General features: G+C 36.5%; 1 protein-coding gene across 2 annotated transcripts; it reads left to right on the top strand.

Annotated features, from left to right (window-relative positions):
- Positions 1-425: 425 nt before the first annotated feature.
- Positions 426-21,929, top strand: nlrc5 (NLR family, CARD domain containing 5). 2 transcript variants are annotated; one of them, XM_058387918.1, is made up of 44 exons: positions 426-662; positions 1,187-1,533; positions 1,880-1,957; positions 2,088-3,819; positions 5,675-5,758; positions 5,865-5,948; positions 6,108-6,191; positions 6,356-6,445; positions 6,565-6,609; positions 8,759-8,809; positions 9,694-9,777; positions 9,880-9,963; positions 10,089-10,178; positions 10,266-10,313; positions 10,396-10,452; positions 10,556-10,639; positions 10,752-10,835; positions 10,930-11,019; positions 11,947-12,006; positions 12,102-12,185; positions 12,296-12,379; positions 13,322-13,411; positions 13,557-13,625; positions 13,812-13,892; positions 14,012-14,095; positions 14,223-14,306; positions 14,397-14,483; positions 15,533-15,583; positions 15,709-15,759; positions 15,950-16,033; positions 16,121-16,204; positions 16,284-16,364; positions 16,500-16,583; positions 17,290-17,376; positions 17,488-17,571; positions 17,713-17,802; positions 19,085-19,168; positions 19,397-19,480; positions 19,672-19,755; positions 19,987-20,070; positions 20,206-20,283; positions 20,365-20,448; positions 20,549-20,632; positions 20,727-21,929. In XM_058387918.1, exons 2-44 carry the CDS (start codon positions 1,224-1,226, stop codon positions 20,797-20,799), a joined length of 5,253 nt encoding a protein of 1,750 aa, XP_058243901.1. In that variant the 5' UTR covers positions 426-662; positions 1,187-1,223; the 3' UTR covers positions 20,800-21,929. The 2 variants fall into 2 exon arrangements, with proteins under 2 accessions (XP_058243901.1, XP_058243900.1); XM_058387917.1 differs by having other exon boundaries at positions 427-662; positions 1,874-1,957.
- The last annotated feature ends 1,567 nt before the right edge of the window (positions 21,930-23,496 follow it).

The raw sequence follows: 23,496 nt of genomic DNA, 5'->3' as shown, positions 1-23,496 counted from the left end.
AAAGCAAATCATTATGTATATCTATGCTGAGTGAGGAAAAAGGGGGATTATGGAGTGCAGTATACCCCATATGAGACGATGACAAAAAGGTGTGTTGCGGATAGAACCTCTTTGCCTCAAAAATACTAGAGAAAAGTCTCCATATCAAAAGGTCTTGTGTTGTTGTGGTTTTTTGCTGATTTGCGGTGAGCTGAAACCTGGCAACCCTGTCCTGACGTGAACTTTTATGAAACGGCGCATGTGCTGAAACGGGTGATAACGGCATTAACGTTTAAATGCATTTAAAAAATCAGCATACAAGCAAGCTCGTGTCTGATTTATGGAAATAAATCTATGTCTAAAACATAACTTCGTTAATATAAAATAGTTGGCACAAAATCGACATCTCGTCACCACATCTTTTCACCCCCGAACCCCCCCCCCCCAAAACCCGACCCACCGCACCATTTCATCTAAGCCAGGAATAGCACAAAAACATTATGAAAAAATTGGCTTTATTTATCTGAATCTGTGTTTGGCACAATTCAGAAACACGCCTTTGCTTATGTTGCATTTATTTTATCTTCCCCAAAAAAACCCATACGGATTTAGTTTCACTTTCGTTTCATCAGCACACCAAAGCGATGCCATATATCACTTAACAGGATACCAGGCTATTCGAGGTAAGGCACGCCGAATCGAAAATATCCGCAAATAGTGTTTTCATTGAACGAGTTAAACACTTTCGCCTGAATGATTTAAGACCCTAGCGCTTTTAGATGGTGTTCCACATTTGTCATGTAGCATGCTCATTTCAGTAGAGTAACTGCGCAGTTTGATCGCGCCCCTAACAAAGGCTTCACGCGCCAACTTGAACCAAACTCTGTAGCTCGCGCGCGGTTAATACGCCTGAACCAAGCCTACACCAATTTTACCATATAAGCCTAAAATGTCTAGAGTTGAAAGCTTGCGTTCTAAATATCAACTTGATTTTCTCTTTCCTAAATAAGCATTTGTTTATATCACTGCCCTTCTTCATTAAAGTTATTTTTATGTGTAAACAAAAATGTTTCATAACCTCACCTTGTATTGCAGACTTGAATACCCAGTCTTCTTTTTGATATAAAACATGTAATGAAAACATGTAATGAATTATTTATGAATTTAAAAAAAGAGTTCATTATGGATTATGCATTAAATTAAACAGTTTTCATGGATGAAGCACATGGAGCACATGGATAAAGATGGAGGAGCTGGACCTGGAGGATGATGTTCTGGTTGTGGTGGCACAGGAGGCCACTGCAATTGTGGACGTTTTGTGTGAGCAGAGAATTAATGTTCTAAATCATATCTATGCCTTGGTGGAACCTCGGACACGGGAACGGCTACAGAGCAAGCCCAGCCTCAGGGAGACTATTTCAGGTGTTGTGGAGTTCTTCAAAACTTCAAAGCAACAAACATGCCGCCATTTTCTGTGCACTATTTGGGAGCTTTGTGAGAATATTCCCTTAGACCTGGAAATACGGATTTTGTCCATAGCAGGATCTTCGGCTGGTAAGTTTGTTTATATACTGCCCAAATGTTTTTGATTACATGTAATTAGATTAGATTAGATTAGATTAGTAAACATGTAATCTATAGGTTGTATATAAATGTATTGCACTTGAAATGCTATATGATCGAAAATGTAATCATGTAAGTGTATGAAAAGATATCTTTTTTCATTTGAGATCTAAGGTCATTTGACAAAATTTGAAAATAAAGTGAAAATGAAAGAACAGTAGTACAAAGAAATGTGGAAATGTGGCACGTTAGTTAATTATGATATTGCGATTCAGTTCAATCAATGTTGGAATGTACCTAAGAATCTGCTTTTTGTCTCTGTGCATGTGAGGTGAAGGAGCATGGGAAAACAACTCTCATCTGCTCGATAGTGAAAATTCCCCTCGATCACATAATGCAAAGCGTGCACGTCTAGGTACTTTTCATATCTGCCTTATTACACAACCTTATTACATAATCTACAATCCAATTTCTGGAAACTCGTGTTTATTCTCTTCACTTCATATGTGGAAAAGCATAGTAAAAATGTTACTTTTTTCATCCAGACCAGGTGCAGAATTACACAAATGCTGTTAAGAGTTTTCTGCAAAAGAAATTCGAGAAGGTGACAAAAGATATAAAGAAAAAAGTTTGCCTTGACAAGACGTGGCTGTGCTGGAGACCACAAAAATATTCACGGGTGAGAGACAGACATGCAAAAGCTCAGGAAGGGGAAGACGATTCACCAGAACATAAAGAATCAGTAGAGGTTCTGTTGAAGAAAACAGGCAGAGTGGTAATGTTATCAGGTCAGGCTGGTTCTGGTAAAACCCTGTTGATGCATTGTTTAGCCCACCACTGGGCTCAAGGCTCGTACCCCACTATTGAGCTACTTTTTCTGCTGGAGTTTCGCCAACTCAACCTTGTTTCACAGCCATTGTCTTTGCATGAGCTGTTGTTTCGTTTCTTTCTTCCCTCTGAGGAAGATAATGAGCAAAGTGAAGCAGTACTCAGTTATATTCTTACCAACCCTGAGAAAATTTGCTTAATATTTGACGGATATGATGAATTTGGGGCCAGATTTAAAGACCCTAAGGAGATTGATTACGGTTCTATAAACCCTTACCAGCAACTGCCATTGGCTGATCTCCTCTCTGCACTATGTAGCTCCAAGATACTGCCTGGGTGCACAGTGTTGGTCACTTGCAGGCCGCGGGATGTTTTTGACCTATTTGGAAGTTCTGGTTATTTTGTTGCAGAACTGCTTGGGTTTAATCAACAGCGTGTAAAGGAGTACACTGAGGAGTATTTCCATGAAAAAGGACGTGACATTAAAGAAAAAGCTGTTAGACTGCTTATGGATAGCCATCATCTGCTCTCCATGTCCCATGTTCCAGGATTGTGTCATGTTTGCTGTGTCTGCTTAGATCATTTCCTCTCCAGTGATATGTCTCAGCAACCTGACACTCAGCTACCCACGTCCTTGACCCAAATCTACCTCCACATTCTTTCTGCTTTTATTAGCCGTTGCCAGGGTTGTGGATCCTCTGATAATCATACCCCATTACTTCAGAAGTATAGGGATCAAATTGCTGAACTGAGCAAGCTTGCAATGGACGGTCTGGAGGGTAGCCGTATAGTATTCTCGGCGAAGGAATTGTCTCCAGAACTAATGAATTTTGGTGCCAATGCTGGAATTCTGTCCCGTGTAGATCTTACTTGCGCAGATGGATCACGGAGTCTGGGCTGTGCCTTTACACACTTAACTATGCAAGAGTTTATGGCTGCTTTGCATCTTATGACGAGCCCCGATATCACAGATTCACAGCTCAAAAAGAAGCTTAACCTGAAAAGTCGATGGACTGCTAAGACAGATCCCAAAACTGTCTTCACAGACTCCCTTCACCTCTATATGTGTGGACTTGCTGCAAAAGCCTGCACTTCGAATCTTGTCCTACTGGAAGGCAGTGAGAATGCTAGGTCTACTGTGCCAAAGCGACAAGATGCTGTACTTAAGATTCTGCAGGGCTTTGTGTTCAGTGGCCGTCAGACAGGTCCCAAGATTATTGAGCTTTGCCGTTGTGCACATGAAACACAAAACACTGATTTGGCCAAGGCTGTTGGGTCAAGAGATAGTTTTGAGCTGCGGAATATAAGACTAAACCCCGTGGACATTGATGCCTTGGCATTTGTAACTTCAAATGCAAATCAAATGGTTTGTCTGGACTTTGGTGCCTGTTCCATTGAACCAGATTGTTTGAACATCATTCCCAACTGCAAGAAGCTGGAAAATCTCATGTGAGTTCTAAATCCTTTCATATCCATTCAGTAGAGATCTCATGTTTACTGTGATTAGGTTTATATTATGATACATTTAAATTTAGTAATATGAAAAAAACCTACAATCATACAAGCAATTTTTAAGTTTTTTTTTACTTAAAGCAAAATGAATTTTCTAAACACTGTTTAATGAAAATATTAAGTTGCTTTTAAAGGAATTTTCACTTCAAGTTCATGTTGTTTAGCATCTTGTCACATTGTGTAAATGAATAAATACATGCATGTTTGAAGATTGAATAATCTGCATAAGAGAACACCAGCCAAAGAGATAAGTGTTACACTTAGGTAATGGCATAATTATATTAAAATGTAAGACGAAGCAAGGCCAGAGCAATGAGTCCACTACACCGATATACACTCACAACCATTGTGGGGAAATGTTTAGCGAAACTGGGCAGATTGGAAAATCCAGACCAGGTGACATTTTTCCTGTGTTCAACTTTACAGTTTAGGTGAACCTGTAACCACTTTTGCGTCAGATTCCAATTCTTGTCTGACACAAGTGGAAACCTATTTGATCTTTTGCTGTTGTAGTCCATTAGCCTCATAGTTTGCTGTGTTGTGCATGCTGTGTTGTTTTGCTCTTCACCACACTAAAGAGTAGTTGTTTAAGAAGTAGTTACTGTTGCTTTCACACAATCCTGTACAAACTTTAAGACTGTTGTGCTTGACAGTCACAAGCGATCAGCAGTTTATTATATAATCTATGTGGCACCATCAACCATGCCATGCTCAGAGTCACTGATTTCGCATCCTTCCTTGTTTTGATGTTTGTTGTAAACGTTAACTGGAGCATGTTACCTGAATCTGTATTTTTATGTACGTTGCTGGCTGATATTGAGGTCAATGAGTGTATAAACTGTGTATGAGCTACGAAGTGGGCTTTACCAATATTGCTTGATTAATAATCTTGAAAAGTGTACAAAAAGTCCACTACATAAACACAGGCGCCATCCCACCCCCCACCCCCACCCCCTATCTGCATGAGAAAACACAAAAAGGAAGTGTAGAGAATTAGCAGGTCACAAAAAATTAAACAGAACTGGTCATCTCACCAATACTGCATCTGTAAGAAAAAAAACATAAGAAACTGCACTATTATTTTGCAGTGGTCTCTTATTTTTTCCCAGAGCTGTATATATAAATATACACATCGAGACCACTGCTAAATAATCAGTTTCTTATGTTTTTTTCTTACAGGTGCATGTATTGGTGAGATGAACAGTTTTGGTTCATTTTTTGTGAACTGCTGACAATATTTCTCCTAAATTCATATATAACTATTGTTATTTAGAGTGGATATTTAAAAGAAATGACAACACATCAAAATAACCCAAGATCATGCAGTATTTGCAGAGCTTTAATAACCCAAATAAAACAAAATGAAAATAATTTGTAAACAAATTGTGTTAATGCTTTGGCTAAATAACATTAAGAAATCAGTATTTGGTGGAATAACCCTGATTTGCACGCGTTTTGGTTCCATGCTCTCCACCAGTTTTTCACACTGCTGTTGGGGAACTTTATACCACTCTTTTTGCAAAAAAGCAAACAGCTCAGCTTTGCTCGATGGTTTGTGACCATCCATCTTCCTCTTGATGACATTCCAGAGGGTTTTCAATAGGGGTCAAATCTGGAGATGTGGTGTAGTAGTGGTCTCTTATTTAAAAATTTTTTAAAAAATTGGTAAGATTAAGGAATTTTGAGTTGAATTATTTCTCAGTTATATATATATATATATATATAAAACACAAAGGAAATTTGTTTATTGGCTGAATAGATAACACTGATATATTAAACTATTTCATTTCAGTTTTCGTAGCCGGAAATATGATGACAAGATTGCAGAGGCTTTGTCTGGTATCCTGCCCAAACTTGAGAGCTTGAAGCAATTAGAGTGAGTCTCCTGCTTTATTCCGTGCTTTCATTTCCTCATTTTAAATGGTGTTGAACAGGTCATTGTGAATTATGCCTTTCACGTCATTACTGAACTTCTGTCCCAGCTTTATCAGTGCTGGCCTCACTAATAACGGAGCTGCTAAACTTTTCAACGCTTTGGAGTTCTGCCCACAAATCACACACCTCAAGTAAGAGACTACACTCTTACAATCCAGTGTCACCTAAAGTATAGTGCAGGTTTAACGAGAGCATGATGCTTAGACATGTGGTTGAGTGTAAATCAGGAGAATTTTGAATATTGAGTGATGGTGAAAAGGTCAAACTAAATGAAATGTGTGTTATGTCAGTGTCAGCGATAACTACCTAACAGATGAGAGTGTAAAAAAGCTCACAGAGATGATTCCCAAACTGGCTAACCTCACATCTGTCAAGTAAGTGGCTTTACTTTTTAATTAGATTAGAGGCCAGTAAATTATAAGTGAACCTTGAGTCCACTTATAGCACTTTAGTGTGTGTGTGTGTGTGTGTGTGTGAGTATTTACTGATATATGCAGCTGCAATTACTATTTATAACTCTTTCGAATCTTGTTATTAGGTTGGGGAAGAACAACATCACCAAAACTGGAATATTTATGCTCATTGAAAAAATGGCAGCCTTTCGGAACATTAAGAAAGTCTATTCAAAGTATGTTCTCTTGTTTGTTTTTTTTATACTTATGATCTCATTAAAATAAAATCCAGTGTTAACTTAATTCAAATGCATTACTGTGCTCCTGTTTTCTATATTCCTCTCCTTGTTTACAGTGCAAAAAAGGAAATCAATCTACTGTTTTACCCAAGCTCTCCAAAGTAAGTAACAACTACCATTGGAGTGTTATGTTTAGTAACTGTAGAAGGCCATTAAAATTGTATAACAGGATTAAAGATTGCTGTTAAATTAACCCTTCACATGCCATGCAATGAGTAAAAGAGGTTACTGTGTATCTATTACTATCAATAATAATGTACTACTATCAATCCTACTTTATTTTCAAAGAATTAACAATTATTCTTTTTCAGAAATAATTTAATTCGGCATTACATCAACAGTTTAGTAACACAAACACAAACAATAATAAAAAAAAAAAAGGACTTGATCACATTCACCATTTTCACTTTCATTTACTATTAGGTGTTATGAATTATTATCATGCATTTTAGTGTGCAACCTGTGCAGCTTGCACATATAACATTTTGGACATAAAACAGACATGCATCTTCTCATATTTCAAAGCATTAATAAATATTCCCCCCAAAAAAGGCTAAATCTAAATTTGCTGGTGAATTTGCTGATTCTTTGGCATCCTGTTACCGAACATTTCCTGTGGGTATTTCCTGTTATGTTAATATAGTTAAACGCACACAGTTTGGCAAACAAATATAATAGTAAAACTGCCAAACAAGAAGTGAGGCTGTGTCTCAGCAAGACTTTGTACACTGACACAAATTTTCAGAGGCATCTTCAGGACCATGCCCTGAGGCTATGTAACAAATGTCTTGTCAAAATCTATAATAATATGTTAAAAAAAATGTGCATCTAATGTCCATTATTGCTATTCCCTTCCAAATTTTGTACAGTCTTAACCAGGATTTGGCTCATCCTCTTGAGTGCTGTGTAACCATTAAAGTATAAACAGACACCAGCACAGGGCACAGCAGTAGTGACAGATGCAATGCCACCCTGCTGCTCATTTGTTCATCTAGACTTTTCCCTCTATGATCAGAGAAGTGCAGTTGCATCTAGTGATTTCTTAGGCAACTATTGTGAAGGTCTGGGTGCATGGCCGTTGAAAATGCTGCTTGCAACTTCAATATTTCTTTTAATTATTTTTGCTGTCAGTGAAAATACTTCCACACTTGGACAGAGAATTGTCATCAAAACTCTAGTCGCAAGTATAGTAATGATTTCAATGTAACAAACTATTACTAGAATTTTATGTGACAGACAAGTAGAGTGATACAAACAGTAAAATGTACCAGTGCTGTTATATTAAATATCAGCTCTAAATATTGGAACATTGCTTGTCCAATCAAATTAGTGAACTGTTATATAATGGAGATTTAGCCACTTAGTTCACACATGAAATCTGTGAATCTCTTATGCTAGTAGATCATCGATGTTCGGAGCCTGTCAAACAGTTGCATTTACTCTCATCATGTTTTCATGATTTTCTTGCACTCTCTGAATATTGGAAATGGTCGGGCAATGCCATCTGTAATGTGGTCTGGAAGTCACTAGAGCTGAAATCTGAAGTTATTTTCTAATGTTGCACATCATGCTAGTTAAATGTAACTAGATTGAGCAAGTTTTTGGTCAAGAGTTTGGTCAGGGTCAAGATCAGCATAATTATCAAAACAGAGATGGGCAATTAGACCAGGTGTGTCCATTCCTATCTGCAAAGGCCTGGTGTGGGTGCAGGGTTTCATTCCAACCAAGCAGAAGCCACTCCTGATTCTAATGAAAGCTGAGATGAGCTGATTATATGATGGAATGTGGTTTGGTTCCTGCTTGATTTGAATGCACCAACACATGCTATTTTCCATTAGACACTGCTGACATAGATAGTCAGATGACAGGACATTTAACAACTTACAGTTTAAATGACAATAAAAAGGTATAACTTAAAGAAATTTAACAGAACAACATGAATGAAAATTTCAAAGTTGTCATATTTTTTTTTGAATTAGGAAGTTATGTTTTTCCTTAAGTAGATTATACTATTATGGTACAGGTAAGGTTGTAACGTGTTTAGAGGAGCTGGTATGAAATCTTTAAATATGCTTTTCTCCTTTTTTATTTTTGAGGAACTTGTAGAAGTTTTCGGCTCTGTATAAAATTGAACATGTTAAAATTTGACCATGTGAAGGGTGTTTGTAGGCCGACAGACACATACATTTATTTGGGTTTGTTCTGGGGTCTACCAACCCTGTTTATATCCTTCTTCTTTCTTCTCATTAGCAAAGCAATCACCAATGACCTAAACAACACAGAAGAATCAAAGGATCTAATGTATGTAAAATAAATGTATTTATTTATATATTTATATATTATAAGTTTTGGGTCTTATAGCTCCTACAGATCTTTTACACCTTGTGACATAAAATGGGAGTGCTAAAATCTAACATCTATCAGTATCCCTATTAGACAAAAAAGAAAAAAAATCCACTTCATTTGTTCATTTATTACACTCGTGACTGTATTTCACATATTCGCTCTCAGTCACTGATGACATGTTATTGATGTGTCAGTGACATGGGTTGAAAAATAGCCCAAACATGCAGAAAAGCAATGGGGGTTTTGCTGGTTGTAATTTATCTAGCATTATCTAGCATGATACACTGCAAGAACAGTCTGGGCTAAAGTAAAATCAGTGCCAGCCTCACATTTTCATACATTTGTGTACTTTTTATGCCCATTCGAGGTCCTGTTACATTTGCTACCAAAAATATCTGAAGACATTTCTTCAAAGTAAATAATCTGATGTGGATGCCAAAAATGAACACAGTATATTGATGTCTTTTAATCTTTGAAAAATGACTATCCAGCTGTCTCTGACTTCACAATCATTAAATCACGTCCTATTCCCTATTTCCTACTGAAAACGTTTGGAATAAGAAAATCGCCTTTTCTACATGCTGAAAAGATTTACAGTAGCTCTTTGTTTCCACCGAACATAATTATTATCCTACTGGAAAACATAAAAATAGTCCAAATATGTTAAACAGTTAAAAGTACTACTAACATTATGTGCGGGTTGTTTTTCGCACCATTTTTGTACCAAGCTAGCTACTTATGATTTTACTTGATATGCTACATTTTTAGTGCTAAAAGTAAAAAACATGTTTGTTAACATGTATAAAAACCTTTTTCTCTCCTTAATTGTGTGTGTTTAGCTTGAATGAGTGGAATCTGAAATGCGGGGATGTGAACAGTCTCTGCACAATGCTCAGAGGCTGCTCGTCTCTCACTGTCCTAAAGTAAGCGTTATTATACACCACACAGTAGTTTCACAGCTCAATTTACTTTTTTTTCACATCTTAAACTTTTTTTTACCACATCTTTCCTTTTTCGCCTATTAGCTTATCCTACAACTCGCTGGGTAACAAAGGTCTAAGGAAGCTACTAGAAAATCTGCCTACTCCCGACACCATTCAAGAAATCGAGTGTGTTACAAATCATTTTAGAATCCGTTTGCTTTCCTATTTATTTCCTATCTGTGATGCTATCACAGATGAGTTATATCTACATATACATAAATGTGATTGTGAAATGTTGTCCTTAAATGCAGTGTAAGTGAGAATGAAGTGGATATGGATGGAGTGGTGCTTCTTTCATCTTATTTCTGTACTCTGAAAAACCTCACTGAAATAGAAGCAAGGTAACACCGACAACAATAATGGAGACCCTATCATAATGAGTGATTGTAGTAGTTTAAGAGTAATAATGGCATTCTGTTTGTTTCTAGCCATAACGGGAAAAAGAAACTGGTCTTGACATTTAGCAACAGTAGGAGGTACTGCAAAAGCTGTTTTGCTCTGCATCTCTTTGCTCTGATGTCACGATATTATTCGTAACACTACACTGTTTTCCTGCAGTGATAAGTTAAAACATTTAACTTCAGATGGGTGTGATAATCTTCGCAAGAAACTCAGGTAGAATGTTAATGCTACCTGGATTAGTACATAACACTATTGATTTGCACGACAAATGTTCATTTCGAGAAGCTTCATGCTTTTACCTTTTATGTCATTTCAGGTTAACAGAAAGTGACATACCCTCTACTGGTATGAACAAACTGTGTAAGAGTCTGCTCAAGTGCCCAAATCAACTAGAACTGGAGTGAGTTCACTGTCAGTCCCCCCGATCTATAAATATGCCACAGTAGCTTATTATTATTATTATAATTATTATTACTTTTTAAATATGTTTTCCTTATTGTTTTCTGTTGAAGTTTCTCTCATGGAACATTAACAGATGAGTCTGTTGAGAAGTTACTAAGGTTCCTTCCAGACATGTCGACTCTCAATCTCCTAAAGTAAGGATTTGTATTCAGTTGGATTATTTAAAAAAAAAAAAAAACTACACAATTTCTGAATTGTGATTTGTTATTGCTTTCTTATCTCTTCTAGATTAAATCACACCCAGATGTCAACAGATAGTGCTTTGTTATTGCTCCAGTTGCTTTCTGATTGTCACCGGACAACAGCTGTGCAACTCAGGTAATTGATATAAGATCTGCATCTACTGTATATTAAGGTGACCGTACATCCTCTTTGTCCTGGACTTTTTGGATCTAATAAAAAATGCATCTGTGCAGGATTTCTAAATTGCACAGTGTCCAAGATTTCAATTTGCTTTCATGACGACATTTGCTTTTACATTCCCCGCACATACTCTGTCTGTATTTTCATCGCCACAATTGATTTATGTACACACCCTCCCTGTAACCACTGGCGAAACTATTTTTCAGTTATTTCCCTCAGTGTGTGTGAAGAAAGCACTGCATCACCACAACAACCAGATACACAGCAGGATGCTTGCTCAACATGAGTAGTACATTAAAAATACTTAAAATGCTCAAACTTAAATAGAAATGCAGATGAATTACAGAAAAAAATCGTTGTGTTTTAGTCCTAGTCAGGAAGTGGACCAAATTTTCTAAAATAGTTTTATTACAGAAGACTACGCAAATTTTCCTCACTTTCTCCCACGCAGTGCAAATGTAGAGGTTTCTTCATTGTAGTAACTCCAGTGTAGAACGGAAATGAAATAATGAGGCACTTCTGTACAATAAAATATAAAACATGTTTTGCCAAGACTTGTTAAAAGTTGTAGGACAAGCTTATTTAAACTCTATGTCCATTAAAAGAAAAATGTTTTATAAAAAGTGATAAACTAATTTTGTTTGAATTTATTTATTTTATTTATAAGAGACATTAGTTGAATTAAAAGTAGGTCATTTGGCCACTGTTTGTATTTTAGAGTTGCATGGTTTTGGTGGTATGAATCAACTATTTTTATCAGCTGTACTTCTCCCACACCTGCACACTGAACCACTGAACACTTACATCCCGAATGCTGCCATTCTATCTACCTGTTACCTGCAAGCGAGGTTTCATTATAAGTGCTGTTGTATCTGTTTATAGACCACTGGGAGAAGCGTTCGTTAAGTTCGGCCAAGGCAAAGCAGAAGCTGCAATTTGCAAGTGAGTCCAAAGGAAAGAAAAGAAACCGAAACTTTAGACATGCACACTTTAATAATAGCTGAAAAACATGGTCTTGTTTCTGTTTTAATAAACAGGTTTAACCATTACATGCTGGGCAGTGCCAATCTGGCAAAGCTCTGTGGTATACTGGAACAGTGTCATCATCTGACTGATCTAGAGTAGGTGTTTTCCAGTTCAAAGTCTGTCAGCTATCAGCAACTAATTACCGTAAATCCTCTCTTTCATAATTTAAGCATAACAATGCATTTCTTTTTTGTTCCTGATGTAGTCTATCGAGTAACTTCCTTAAAGATGAAGATGTGAAGACCTTTGTTCATTTCCTGCCCAAGATTCAAATCTCCAGCTCCGTGAGGTAAAGGCAATGTTTGTCTCATGGCTTTGTTTGATACGTGGATGTGGTGAGCGCTGCTAGTCTTCGGTGTATCTCTGCAAACACTAACTGAAACTGTATGTCTAATAAACGTTCTGAAACTGTTTGGTGCACAATGGTGCAGCATGATGTTGCTGCTCTTTTTTACCATCATGTTAGCTATACTACATGTGCTGAATTTCGGTCATGCCTTTTTTTTTTTTAAAGCTGCATCCTTTTTTATTTCAAGGTGCATCTTTAAGATCAGCCGAATCCCACGTCTTCTGATTCACTTTATTTGCACCATACATGGAAGAATAACATTATTAAGATGTATTTAGTGCTGTATCTGTATAATGTATTACAGTTTTATTTTTTAACATCATCTGATATAGTTTCTACATATTTTATATGTACGTATATTTATACCTTATACGTAGGTACTGACAGATACCTTTAGACTTTAGTGGTCTTTAAACAGCCTTATTTTATAGAATGATTTATATATGCTCTAGTATCCATCCTGATCAGTACATTTCTACTGATACATTTCTGAAATAAATGATTGTGTATTGTTATAAATTAATGTAAGCGGCACAGTTAGCACCTTCGCCTCACACCTCCAGTCCTGGGTTCGAGTCTTGCTCCCGCTCACTGTGTGTGTGGAGTTTGCATGTTCTCCCTGTGCTAGGTGGGTTTCCTCTGGGTGCTCTGGTTTCCTCCCACCGTCCAAAGACATGCTTCTAGGCCGATTGGAGTCTCTAAATTACCCGGTGTGTGTGTGTGTGCCCTGCAGTGGGTTGCAAAATGTTAAAAATTGCTGGGCATGCTATCTATTATGCATCTTTTATATATAGCCTAATCAATACTAACTTAGCCAGACCAGAGCAGTAGCTGCTTCTTATATATATTTCCAGTGATGTAACCACTGATTATTTTCCACAGCCTCAATGATAACTGTCTAACCGAAGTAGGAGCGCTCGAACTGCTGAGTTTAATGAAGACTTGTGAAAGGGTGGCTGCCGTGGAAGTGAGGTAAAGCTTAAGAAGTCCATTCTCTTGTGCCGTTCCTGAGTTTGTGACTAGAAAGTCTGTGAGAGACTCTCAATGTTTAATTACTGCTTCTGAATAATTCAGCAAACTGGCAATTATATTGAGTTTTTATTCTAAATCTTCTTAGTCTTGCAAAGGAGGAGCAGAAGGCCTTAATTTGCTTTGTACAGAAGAATTTGACAGGCAAAACTTTGAGGTAGGTACAGCCTCAACATGCCAATTTTGCTCGCTATAATTCTAATGAAATGGAGAGTGAAAATGCTTTATAGTGATTTGATGCCTGATCACATTTACTTACATATTTAACTTTTCGTTTCTGTTTCACCCTGGCTTATTTTTTTTTGTGTTTCTTTTTTCTTTCTGTCTTGTTCACATACTGTAGTCTGAGGCATTGCTGTTTTGAGTCGAACCATGTGGAAAATCTTTTGAAAATACTCACCACTTGTCCCAATCTTAAACTAGAGTAAGACGATTTATTCATTTATTTCTACATTTTAGTAAAAATTGGCACTCTTTAATTAAAAAATGAATTCTCATTGAGTGATGTCTGTGTTGTTCAGTGGTTTGATTTCTCTTCACTAGGTTATCATGCTGCACTTTACAAAGTCAATGTCTGAACATTCTTCTGAATGGTTTGGCTGCACTGAGCTCAGTACAAACTTTAGAGTAAGAATCTTACGCACACATGTACTAACACTCACATTTATTTATTTATTTTATGTGTATACTGCACATGTTTCATGTTAAGATACATTTTAATTTATTTTGTTTTTTTTGTTGTTGTTCTTTTCAGGCTAAGAAACAATTCTTTGAACCTTGAGGCAGTTAAGCATTTAGTTTCTAATCTGTGTAGAGGTTCTGATCATAGAATAATTCGGTGAGTATGATGCAGCAGGTCAGGATATCTAGCCATCAGCATTTATAGTATACCTTTTGATCAAGCCTGTTTTTGTTATTTGAATGTTAGAATAATGGAGCCATGGATCAAAGGGGAAGTCGCAGTTGGCCTTGTGGCAGGCTGCCTGCAACTGAATCCACATATAAAGGAAATCAGGTGTGTCTCTTTGTCTAACGTCTCCAAAAAAGTTTTTCAAATCTAAAAAATGACAGTAATGATTTCACACCAGTGTCCAAGTCTTTGAATACTTTCCCGCCCATGTAATCTTCAGCACATGGACCACACCCATATACAATTGTGCATAATTACACACGTGCATTAATTAACACCACTAGTGTTAATTAATGGATATTTTTTTTGTCAAACAGCACATTTTCTTTTTTGCAGTTGCTACAATTCTCTGTTCCAGGTCACTCTTTTTTCTATTTTTTAATGAGCATTTATTTCTCCATTATGGACACATTTGCATATTTTTTATATTTATAACATATTTATTTCTTTGAATTTATGCTATAAGCAGACTAGTCTTTCATTAGCAAATTAGCTACAGAAAACAGTATACATATTTTTCATTGACTATTTAGACTAATCCGATTCTAATCCTGCTTTGTTTAATAATTTGTTTAATGTAAAAATTTTCGGTTAAAGTTTTATACGCTCACCTGCCAAACAGGTTAGCAAACACCTGTACACAATCTCATTCAGAAGCAACGTTACCTGGGGCTGCATTTATAAACGGTTCATACACACAAAAATGGGTTGAGTGAGTGTCTCCTCCTTAGCAAACAATGGGAAGAAATACTTAAAGAAATACAGATCATATGTTTATCGAAGCTTTGAGTTTCTCCATGTGTAGAGTCATACCCAATCTCTTAGAAAAAGCAGGAATTATAGCGACATAGATATGTAGAGAATTCAACTGTCTCAAAGCAGATTTACAGAAATATAAACATTTTGAATAAAAAAATTTTTTAATGTTGAAAATGAAATGCATATTTTTCATTTATACGTCTTGGTTATGATAGCCTTAAATGATTTTTTTATTTATGTAGACTTATCAGTTAGCTTGTTTCTATGTACTTATATTTGTTGTTCCCAAGCCTTTGTTTGACTCCATGACTACGATTATTTACAGGTATACGAGAGATACAAAATCCTTCTTTTTATTCAGCTCCATTTAATGTGAAAATCTTATCTTCTTGCAGAGTTGAAAAAACATGGCTTAACCTCTCTGTTGAAAGTCTCACCTCTGCCACGTAAGTCTCAGGGTGGTGTGGTGTGGTGTGTTACCACTCTGAAATTTACACCTGCTTCTGATTATTTCTTCATAACTGAGTAAACATTTGACAATAACATTACATGCTGCATTTTTTACTTTTAGAGTCCCTAATGAGAATGGAAATATCTCTCTGTCCGCTGTGCGCTCTATAAGGTGAGTCTATATTTTATATAGATAATTATCAATTTCACCAGTTCTGTATGAAAAATGTCTTGTGTGTATGCAAAACTGCAGACCTAAACTGCTTGTATAGCGTTTTACCAGGCCCTTAGATGACTTTATTATGGGTGAATATTCATATACTTTGTACATATTGAGTGTATTTTCCTTCTCCTTTCTTCAGCTTTGATGACTGTGAAGTTGAGGGGCAGCACTTATCCTCACTGCAGTCTACCGTCCAGAAGTGTACATCTCTGCAGCAATTACAGTATGCTAATTAAAGAAAGCCCTAACTGTATACTAGGTTTTTCACACTATTGGTGTATCAGTACTTCTTTCTTGAATTTTTTCCAAGGTTTTCTCAGCTGACCATGGGTGCAGATGGTGCAGAGTTTCTCACATCAGTTCTTCCCTCACTGAAGAATCTCAAGATCCTCAGGTGACAAATGATTGCCAATTTTGTAAATTTGCTCCAGTTTAATTCAGCTTGTCATAAAATGTTTTAAATGTTTCCACAGTCTAAGCTCTAAGGGAGAAACAGAAGATGAAGCAGTGATATTTGCATTACAGCAGATGCAAAAGCACGTAGAATTACTGAGGTATAGCACTCACATGCCTATTTTAATGCACAGTCAAATTTTTGTATGGTATGCATTCAAACTAACTTTTCACTTCCAATGCCAAATATATTTTTGTTTCACACTGGTTTCTAAAACTTTTCAAATGTTTCCTAGCTTGTCCCATCATGTAATCAAAGACAGTGGAGCTGCAGTATTAAGAAATGCCCTTCAAGGTTTGACAAGAATACGATCACTCAGGTAAGAAGTAATTCACAAATTCACCTAAAACGACTCATAAAAGTTGGGAGATTTCAGATAATGGCATGAAGTAAGACCTGACTTGTTTTGACCTGACACACAGGCTGCACCTATTTTGTTTATCTTATAATGTAATCTATCTTGTCGAGACTTTACTTCTACAGTAGTGAAGGGAAGTCTGAACAGACGACAATCTGTAAGATAATGTGCTTACTGTCGATGAATGGATAAATAAACTTGATGAATTACACCACACAGTAAATGTTTGTTTACATAAAAAATAATATTTAATATTTAATTAGATAAGTAAAGCAGATAAAATAAAAATAGCTAGATAGAATAAGAATTTTACTTCACCTCTTGTTTTGCATTCATTATATACCACGAGGACCCTTGACAGTCTCCTGTACAGCTGAATGTACAGATTGTCTCTGTTCTATATTTAGATAACTCTTCACCTCACCCGATAGCTGTTCAGTTTTTTTTTTTTTGTAATTAAATACAGTTCATCCTCTCACTTATACAGGCATGATTTCCCCTTCCTACTCGCCCCTATACCTCAAAAGAGACCTTAATTCATATCTTAAACCTGAACCAGCCAACTATTGACCATCTAATCTAGTCATACAAATAGCAGGTCAGGGCCAAATTTGATGTAAAAGTGTTGTGTTACATCAGTGACACTGTGGGTCTTTGTTCAATCTAGTCTCTTGCAGTGCTTGAATTGTACAGCAGCAGGAGGGCGTGATTTGGTCTATGGTCTGATCCAGTGCCAGTTTCTGGAGGAAATTCAGTAAGCATCCTCTACATCTTGTTTCATTTTGAGTAAAATATAGCAAGCAGGTGCTGTTTACTGCTGTAGTTGTGTTAGAGGTAGTCATCATGGTGTAATCTCTCTCCAAAGGCTAGACTCTTTAGAACTGGATGAAGAAAGCTTAGTTTCCTTTGCACACGGCCTCCAGGCCATGACATCACTTAAAAAGATCAGGTAAGTAAACTTGACTCCCATACACTTTAGGAATGTTACAGAGATTTGTTTGTTGACTTTTATTTGTTTGTTTGTTTATTCCACTATTTCGTTTCACTTGTACAACCCTCATACTTCTGTTATGGTGGTTTTATTTTTCAGTTTGAATATTAAGACAATCTCGAAGGACGGAAGTGGGTTTCTGTGTCTGCTGGCTAGTCTGCACACATTGTGTGAGCTCGAAGAGATAGAGTGAGATTCAGTTACTTTTCCTTTCTCTAGCAATTTACATTTTGCTATGTCTATCTGCGATTATAAGAAAATGAGAGAAATGAAAGAAAATCATGCTCTACATAGTTCTGCAGAAATCCCCATCACACATTTTTTACTCTGCCACTATTTCCTGAACCTGATACTGAGCTCAGAACATCTGGTTGTTGCTCTCATCTGGGTTTTGCTTCAAGTGAGCATGGGTGCAGACTGTATTATATCTGTTCTCTTGGCAGCGAGAGTACAAGGCAATAAAATAGCATGTGTAAATAGCAAGTGTAAATAGCAAGTGTAAATAGCTTGACTATATCCCATTAATCTAGTATTTCCAGTTATATGATTACAGTAAACCAATATAATATTATTAAACCTATTTCTAGACATTTGTACTCCTTTCGAGATTAGTTTGGTTCTATTGGCAGATATTTTTTCTCATTTTAAGCATTTGTTTCTAAGAAAAAAAAAAGCAAAACTATCTGCCAATAGAATAAGAAAATTTAATGCTTTCCATTAGTACAAAATTTCCAGAAATATGTTTAATAATCCTATATTTGCTTTGCTGTAACTTTATAAAAGACGATATGAGATAGATTTAACTCTACTGAACATACTTTCACCTGGTAATATATCTATTTTTTTGCAATGTGTGATCATTGTAACTTGTTCAATTAATGCCTTTTCACAAACTTTCTTACCTTCCAAATTGTACAATGGCACAGACAGAGATGCCCTAATCTACAGTGGGGAATATATAATTTATCATTTATAATTAATTGCGCTAGATCTTTAGAGCAAAGACATTGTTTATTCATCATTTGTAACTAATTTATCATTATTTATCAAGGAATATATTCTGCTAATCACATGGGACCATGAATGTCCTCATTCACACTTGCACTCAAACCTTAGTTATTCAGAGTAACTCCACATAGACACCAGAGCTCAGAATCAAACCAAGGACCTAAGCAGTGCTAATCTGTGAGGCACCACGCTACCTTCACACAAAAAAATCATATAAACAGTGATTTTTTTTTTCTGTTTAAGCAAATATGTCTGAAAGGCTTAACCTGGAGCATGAACCAATGCTGACAAAACATTTAAACCCATGCTAATTCAATAAATGATACATTACAACAATAAAACAATAAACGACTCTCTAATTTTGTAAATCTATGGTATGGTAATGTATACGTATGGATATCATTGGTTTCAGCCCAAATATGAAAATGTGCTAAGTGCTTGTACATGCTTTATTTTTTACTAGGTTGATCGGATTGAGAATTGGTGATCAAGGGATTGAGGAGCTTGTGAAACACATCCCGAAATGGACTAGACTGAGAAAGATAAAGTAAGTTAGTATTTAAAATGATTTTCCTGTACTCTTTAAGTTAAGCTTGTTTGGATGTGTTTTCTGATATGTATTAGTGATGAAATAGCGATCTCTAGTGGAAATGATGAAACTAGCCATGCAATGTTTTCACTACCCAAAAGCTTCCTTTTTCTACCAAATTCCAAGCTGTAAGTTCTTATCTGACAATGTTTTTTTCACCATCACCATTCTCTCTGTGTTGTGTAGTCTATCAGAGAACTGTGTGAACGACCGTGCTGGAGAGATGTTGGTGAACGCGCTATCAAACTGCAGAGCACTGCAACAGATAAAGTAAGATAAAAAACTGATCACAGTCACCTTCTTACATCCACCTTCTTTCTAGTCTTTTTACGTTGCATTTGCAAAATATAAAGTAATCTATGGTCCATATGGCATTATGTCACACAAAATGCTGTGTGTAATAAGCTGGAATCATATAAAAGTTGAAACTCTGTTGATGAACTATGTATTCTTATGTTCAGCCTTTCCAAAAACAACCTTGGTCAGAGTTTTGCTGCTGTACTGGGTCAGGTTCTTCCATCGCTCTCGGAGCTTTCTGAATTGAAGTAAGTTTAATAGTGATTTATGGGCTAGTTATATGGAACAGAACAAACCTTTTGTTTCTTTAAGCATTGTTATTTTCAAGCCTGATGTGTTCAGTGTTATCGATCCACTCTTTATTCTCGCTTAGTATCCTAAGTGTATTCTGAGTGTGTAATAGTATTACTCAAATGCTCATGGTTAAATGGTCTAATTGTGTTATCTAATCTCTCCATTTCCTTTCTGTGTTTTCGAAGTCTCTCTGTGAACAGGATAGATTCAAAAGGTTGTTCAAGTCTCTGTGAGGGTCTGGTCAGCATGAAGGCACTGAAAAAACTAGAGTAAGATGCCCTGTACTATTATATACACTTTTCATGAAACTAAATAGAAGACTTTGCAATTCTGCAGCCTATTATAAGCTGATCTGTATGTGATATATTGTTTTCTTATAGTTTTGCCTAAATACTTATTTGCAGCTTAACCTCCATTGGAACCTCAGACTTGGTCAATGTTGCATCTTGCCTCAAACACTGTACCTCAATAGAGGACATCAGGTACATCGGTTTATAATCTCTATTAAATTCCAATTTTTCATCATAATTCACATTTACTGTACTGTCCATGTGTGTCTTCAGCATGTCCTGGAATTCATGCGAAAATGATGTGGCTCTGAAGCTGGTTGAAGTTCTGCCACAATGCAGTAAACTGAAAAGACTTGAGTAAGTGTTTTGATCATTAGACTGGATGTATAGCACTTGTTGCATATCAAGATCTATTTCTGAGCAAAACACAGATAATATAATCTTTTTTTTTTTCCAGTCTGGAGGCCAATAACATCAACACATCAGGAGCTAAGGCCCTTGCTGGATGTTTGCAGCTTTGTCCTTGGATTGAAATAATCAGGTAGTTGGGATTAAAACACGACTAATCTATATCGTAAGTATCAATATGTTCTCTGTTTTAGTTTATCTAATAAGTGTAATCTCTGTTCTAAAAGGCTTTGGAGGAATCCCATTAAAAAGGATGACCCGATTTTAAAGGACAAGAGGATGAATTTCTCATCAACCTAGTCTGCACAATTCTGAATGTTTCTTTATTTGATTTTTTTTTTGGTGTTGATATTTTATTTTATTTTATTTTATTTTATTTTATTTTATTTTATTTTATTTTATTTTATTTTATTTTATTTTATCTGTATTTATGATTTTCTTTGTTAATAAGAATATTGAGGTTTTTGTTTACATTCATTTGGAGAACACATTACCTCACTATACCAATAACTATACCATTCCACAGTTTATGTAGTTGTCTGGGATTCTGAGGTTTATGGAAGTGATGTGAGCAATCCATTTTTGCACCTTAACAGATTGTGAACAACCCTCTAAAGAGCCATGCCTGCATGTTCAGAGACATAGTAACCACCAGCCTCCCTTACGAGCCCTTACCAACAGTTCCAAGGGACATTTTTGAAAATGCACAATATGCTAACTACAGTGGGCTTTTATTAGAGAAAATACACAGAAAATGCCTGCAGCTGCTGAATGAAGCTTGTCAGCTTGCCTTTCATATGCATTATTATATTCTAATATCCCATACAACTGTGAACATGCAGATGAACATGGCTGTGGGAAAATCAGATTTACACCATTATTATAGGCAGCTTATAACTTAGCACCCAAAACCAAAAGATTTTTTTTTTCTATTGTCCTTCCATCAGCCCATCCTAGACTTCTCCTTGTTGTGTTCTCCTGCAGATCCTGTATTTATTTGTGTATCGCTTCTTTGAATATCTCTAAGAATTGCACTGTAAAATGACACTGATGCACTGAATGTTGGTATGCTGTTTGGTATCTGATATGAAACTGAAGACTATCTAAATTAACTTTTAGTGAGTTAAGTATTAGTTACTCTAAGGGCTCATTTCTGTGCACAGATTCTGTACCTACATAGATAAAAGAACTATATAAATAGTCGACTTAATGAAGTCACTGGCAATCAATCACAGTCGAATAAAACTTTTAAAGTGCCAAAATAGAAACCCAAAATGTTGTTCTATATCCTGTATATTATTTTAAAGATCACATTTGGAACATACTTATACATTTCCCCACAAAATTTGATGTTATATTTGATAGACAGTTGATGTCTATAGTCAATATGTGTAAATATGCTGGTCAATAAATCTTTGAAAGAATGATAATTCATCCCCTCTGTTATTGCTTCTGTGTCTGCTGCTGATTCTTTCCACCTCACATATAAATCAACAACTATGCTACAAAGTTTATAGACACTAGCAAGATTTTTTATCCCCTTTGCTTATTTTGCTAGTTGTTGGACCACACTGGTGACTCAAGCAAAAATTCTGTCCCAAATGGTACGGAGGAGATTTAGCACCCCAGCTGTACAAGTCACCTGTAGCAATGTGTTTGGCCCTTTTGAACTGAATTTACCTAGTTATCAAGTAAACACTCCAGAATTCCAGAGCCACTAGTACAGGAACCTTGTATTTCCTTAATTGTAAGCTGTTCTGAACATGGTGTACACCTCATTTTCTAGATCTGGTGTACTGCTTGATTACTGAACTTCTTTTCATGAAATGCTAGACAATGGCATGTCCCATTCTACCTAAAGGTGTAAGTTGTGGCCATTACAAGCATTTCACGGCATGTATCCTTGGGCTCATCAACTTACTGAATCTTTCTGAAAAAGACATGGAGACTTTATCTACCATGATTCCCCACAATTCCCTTTGCAGGGAGTCTCTTAAGGTCCCCCTTCTCATTCCAAACTGAAATGGGTGTCACTTAAAACTGTTTTTCTGTTTGCTATTATTTCGACAAAAAGAGTAGAAGAATTATTTTTAAGCAAGAAGCTTGCCTTGAATGCTGAGCCTGTTGTTTCAATATTTCTGCCATCTTGCATGTACTTACAGTAAAGTCTGAAAGCCTGAGGCCACATTGAAAATCTTGGATTTTCCCAAACTTTTAAGGTCAGAGATTTCCGTCTTCTCTCTTCTGCTAAAGCATGTGATCACAGGACAGGCTGATGGACTTGATCTAACATGGATCATCAAGTTTTACACAAACCATGTCAAGTGCAAACTGTCTTTACAGCAAGACCAAATAGTAAGAAATTCTGAAAACTGTAAATATTTCTCCAATTCTTCCTGTCTCTCAAATTGTTGCTGATAATATCAATTATTTTGCAGCTATAACAACTCTTCTGGGAAGACTTTTCACAAGGTTTAGGAGTGTGTTTATGGGAATGTTTGACCATTCCTCTAGAAGGAATTCATTTGTGAGGTCAGGCACTGATGTTGGACGAGAAGGTCTGGCTTGCAATCACCGCTCTAATTAATCTCAAAGGTGTTCTGTCAGGTTGAGGTCAGGACTCTGTGCAGGCCAGTCATGTTCCTCCACACCAAACTCACTCATCCATTTCTTTATGGACCTTGCTTTGTGCACTGGTGTGAGCTCATGTTGGAACAGGAAGGGGTCATCCCCAAACTGTTCCCACAAAATTGGAAGCATGATGTCTTGGTATGCTGAGGCATTAAGAGTTCCTTTTACTGGAACCAAAGGGCCAATCCCAACCCCTGGAAAACAACACCTGATTCACACCCCAAAACTTTTGGCAATATAGTGTACGATCACATCAGTAGCGCTGCTTTTAATTCTACCGCTAGATGGCAGTACAGCCACGACACACAGCAAATGTTTCACACGTTACGCTTTTACAGCTAAACATTTCATTTCCTCATTGTCAGC

Source organism: Hemibagrus wyckioides, linkage group LG04 (genome assembly GCF_019097595.1).
Source record: "Hemibagrus wyckioides isolate EC202008001 linkage group LG04, SWU_Hwy_1.0, whole genome shotgun sequence".
NCBI lineage: Eukaryota > Metazoa > Chordata > Actinopteri > Siluriformes > Bagridae > Hemibagrus > Hemibagrus wyckioides.
Note: the sequence above shows the minus strand (reverse complement) of the source record. Positions and strands in the feature narration are given on the sequence as shown.

What these genes read in the sequence shown, in the direction of transcription:
- nlrc5 (XM_058387917.1), top strand. Translation starts at nt 1,224, where the DNA reads ATGGAGGAGCTGGACCTGGAGGATGATGTTCTGGTTGTGGTGGCACAG. An exon ending in GAGAGCTTGAAGCAATTAGA is followed by an intron (nt 5,759 to 5,864) that starts GTGAGTCTCCTG and finishes CTTCTGTCCCAG; the next exon opens with CTTTATCAGTGCTGGCCTCA. An exon ending in CATCATCTGACTGATCTAGA is followed by an intron (nt 12,186 to 12,295) that starts GTAGGTGTTTTC and finishes TTCCTGATGTAG; the next exon opens with TCTATCGAGTAACTTCCTTA.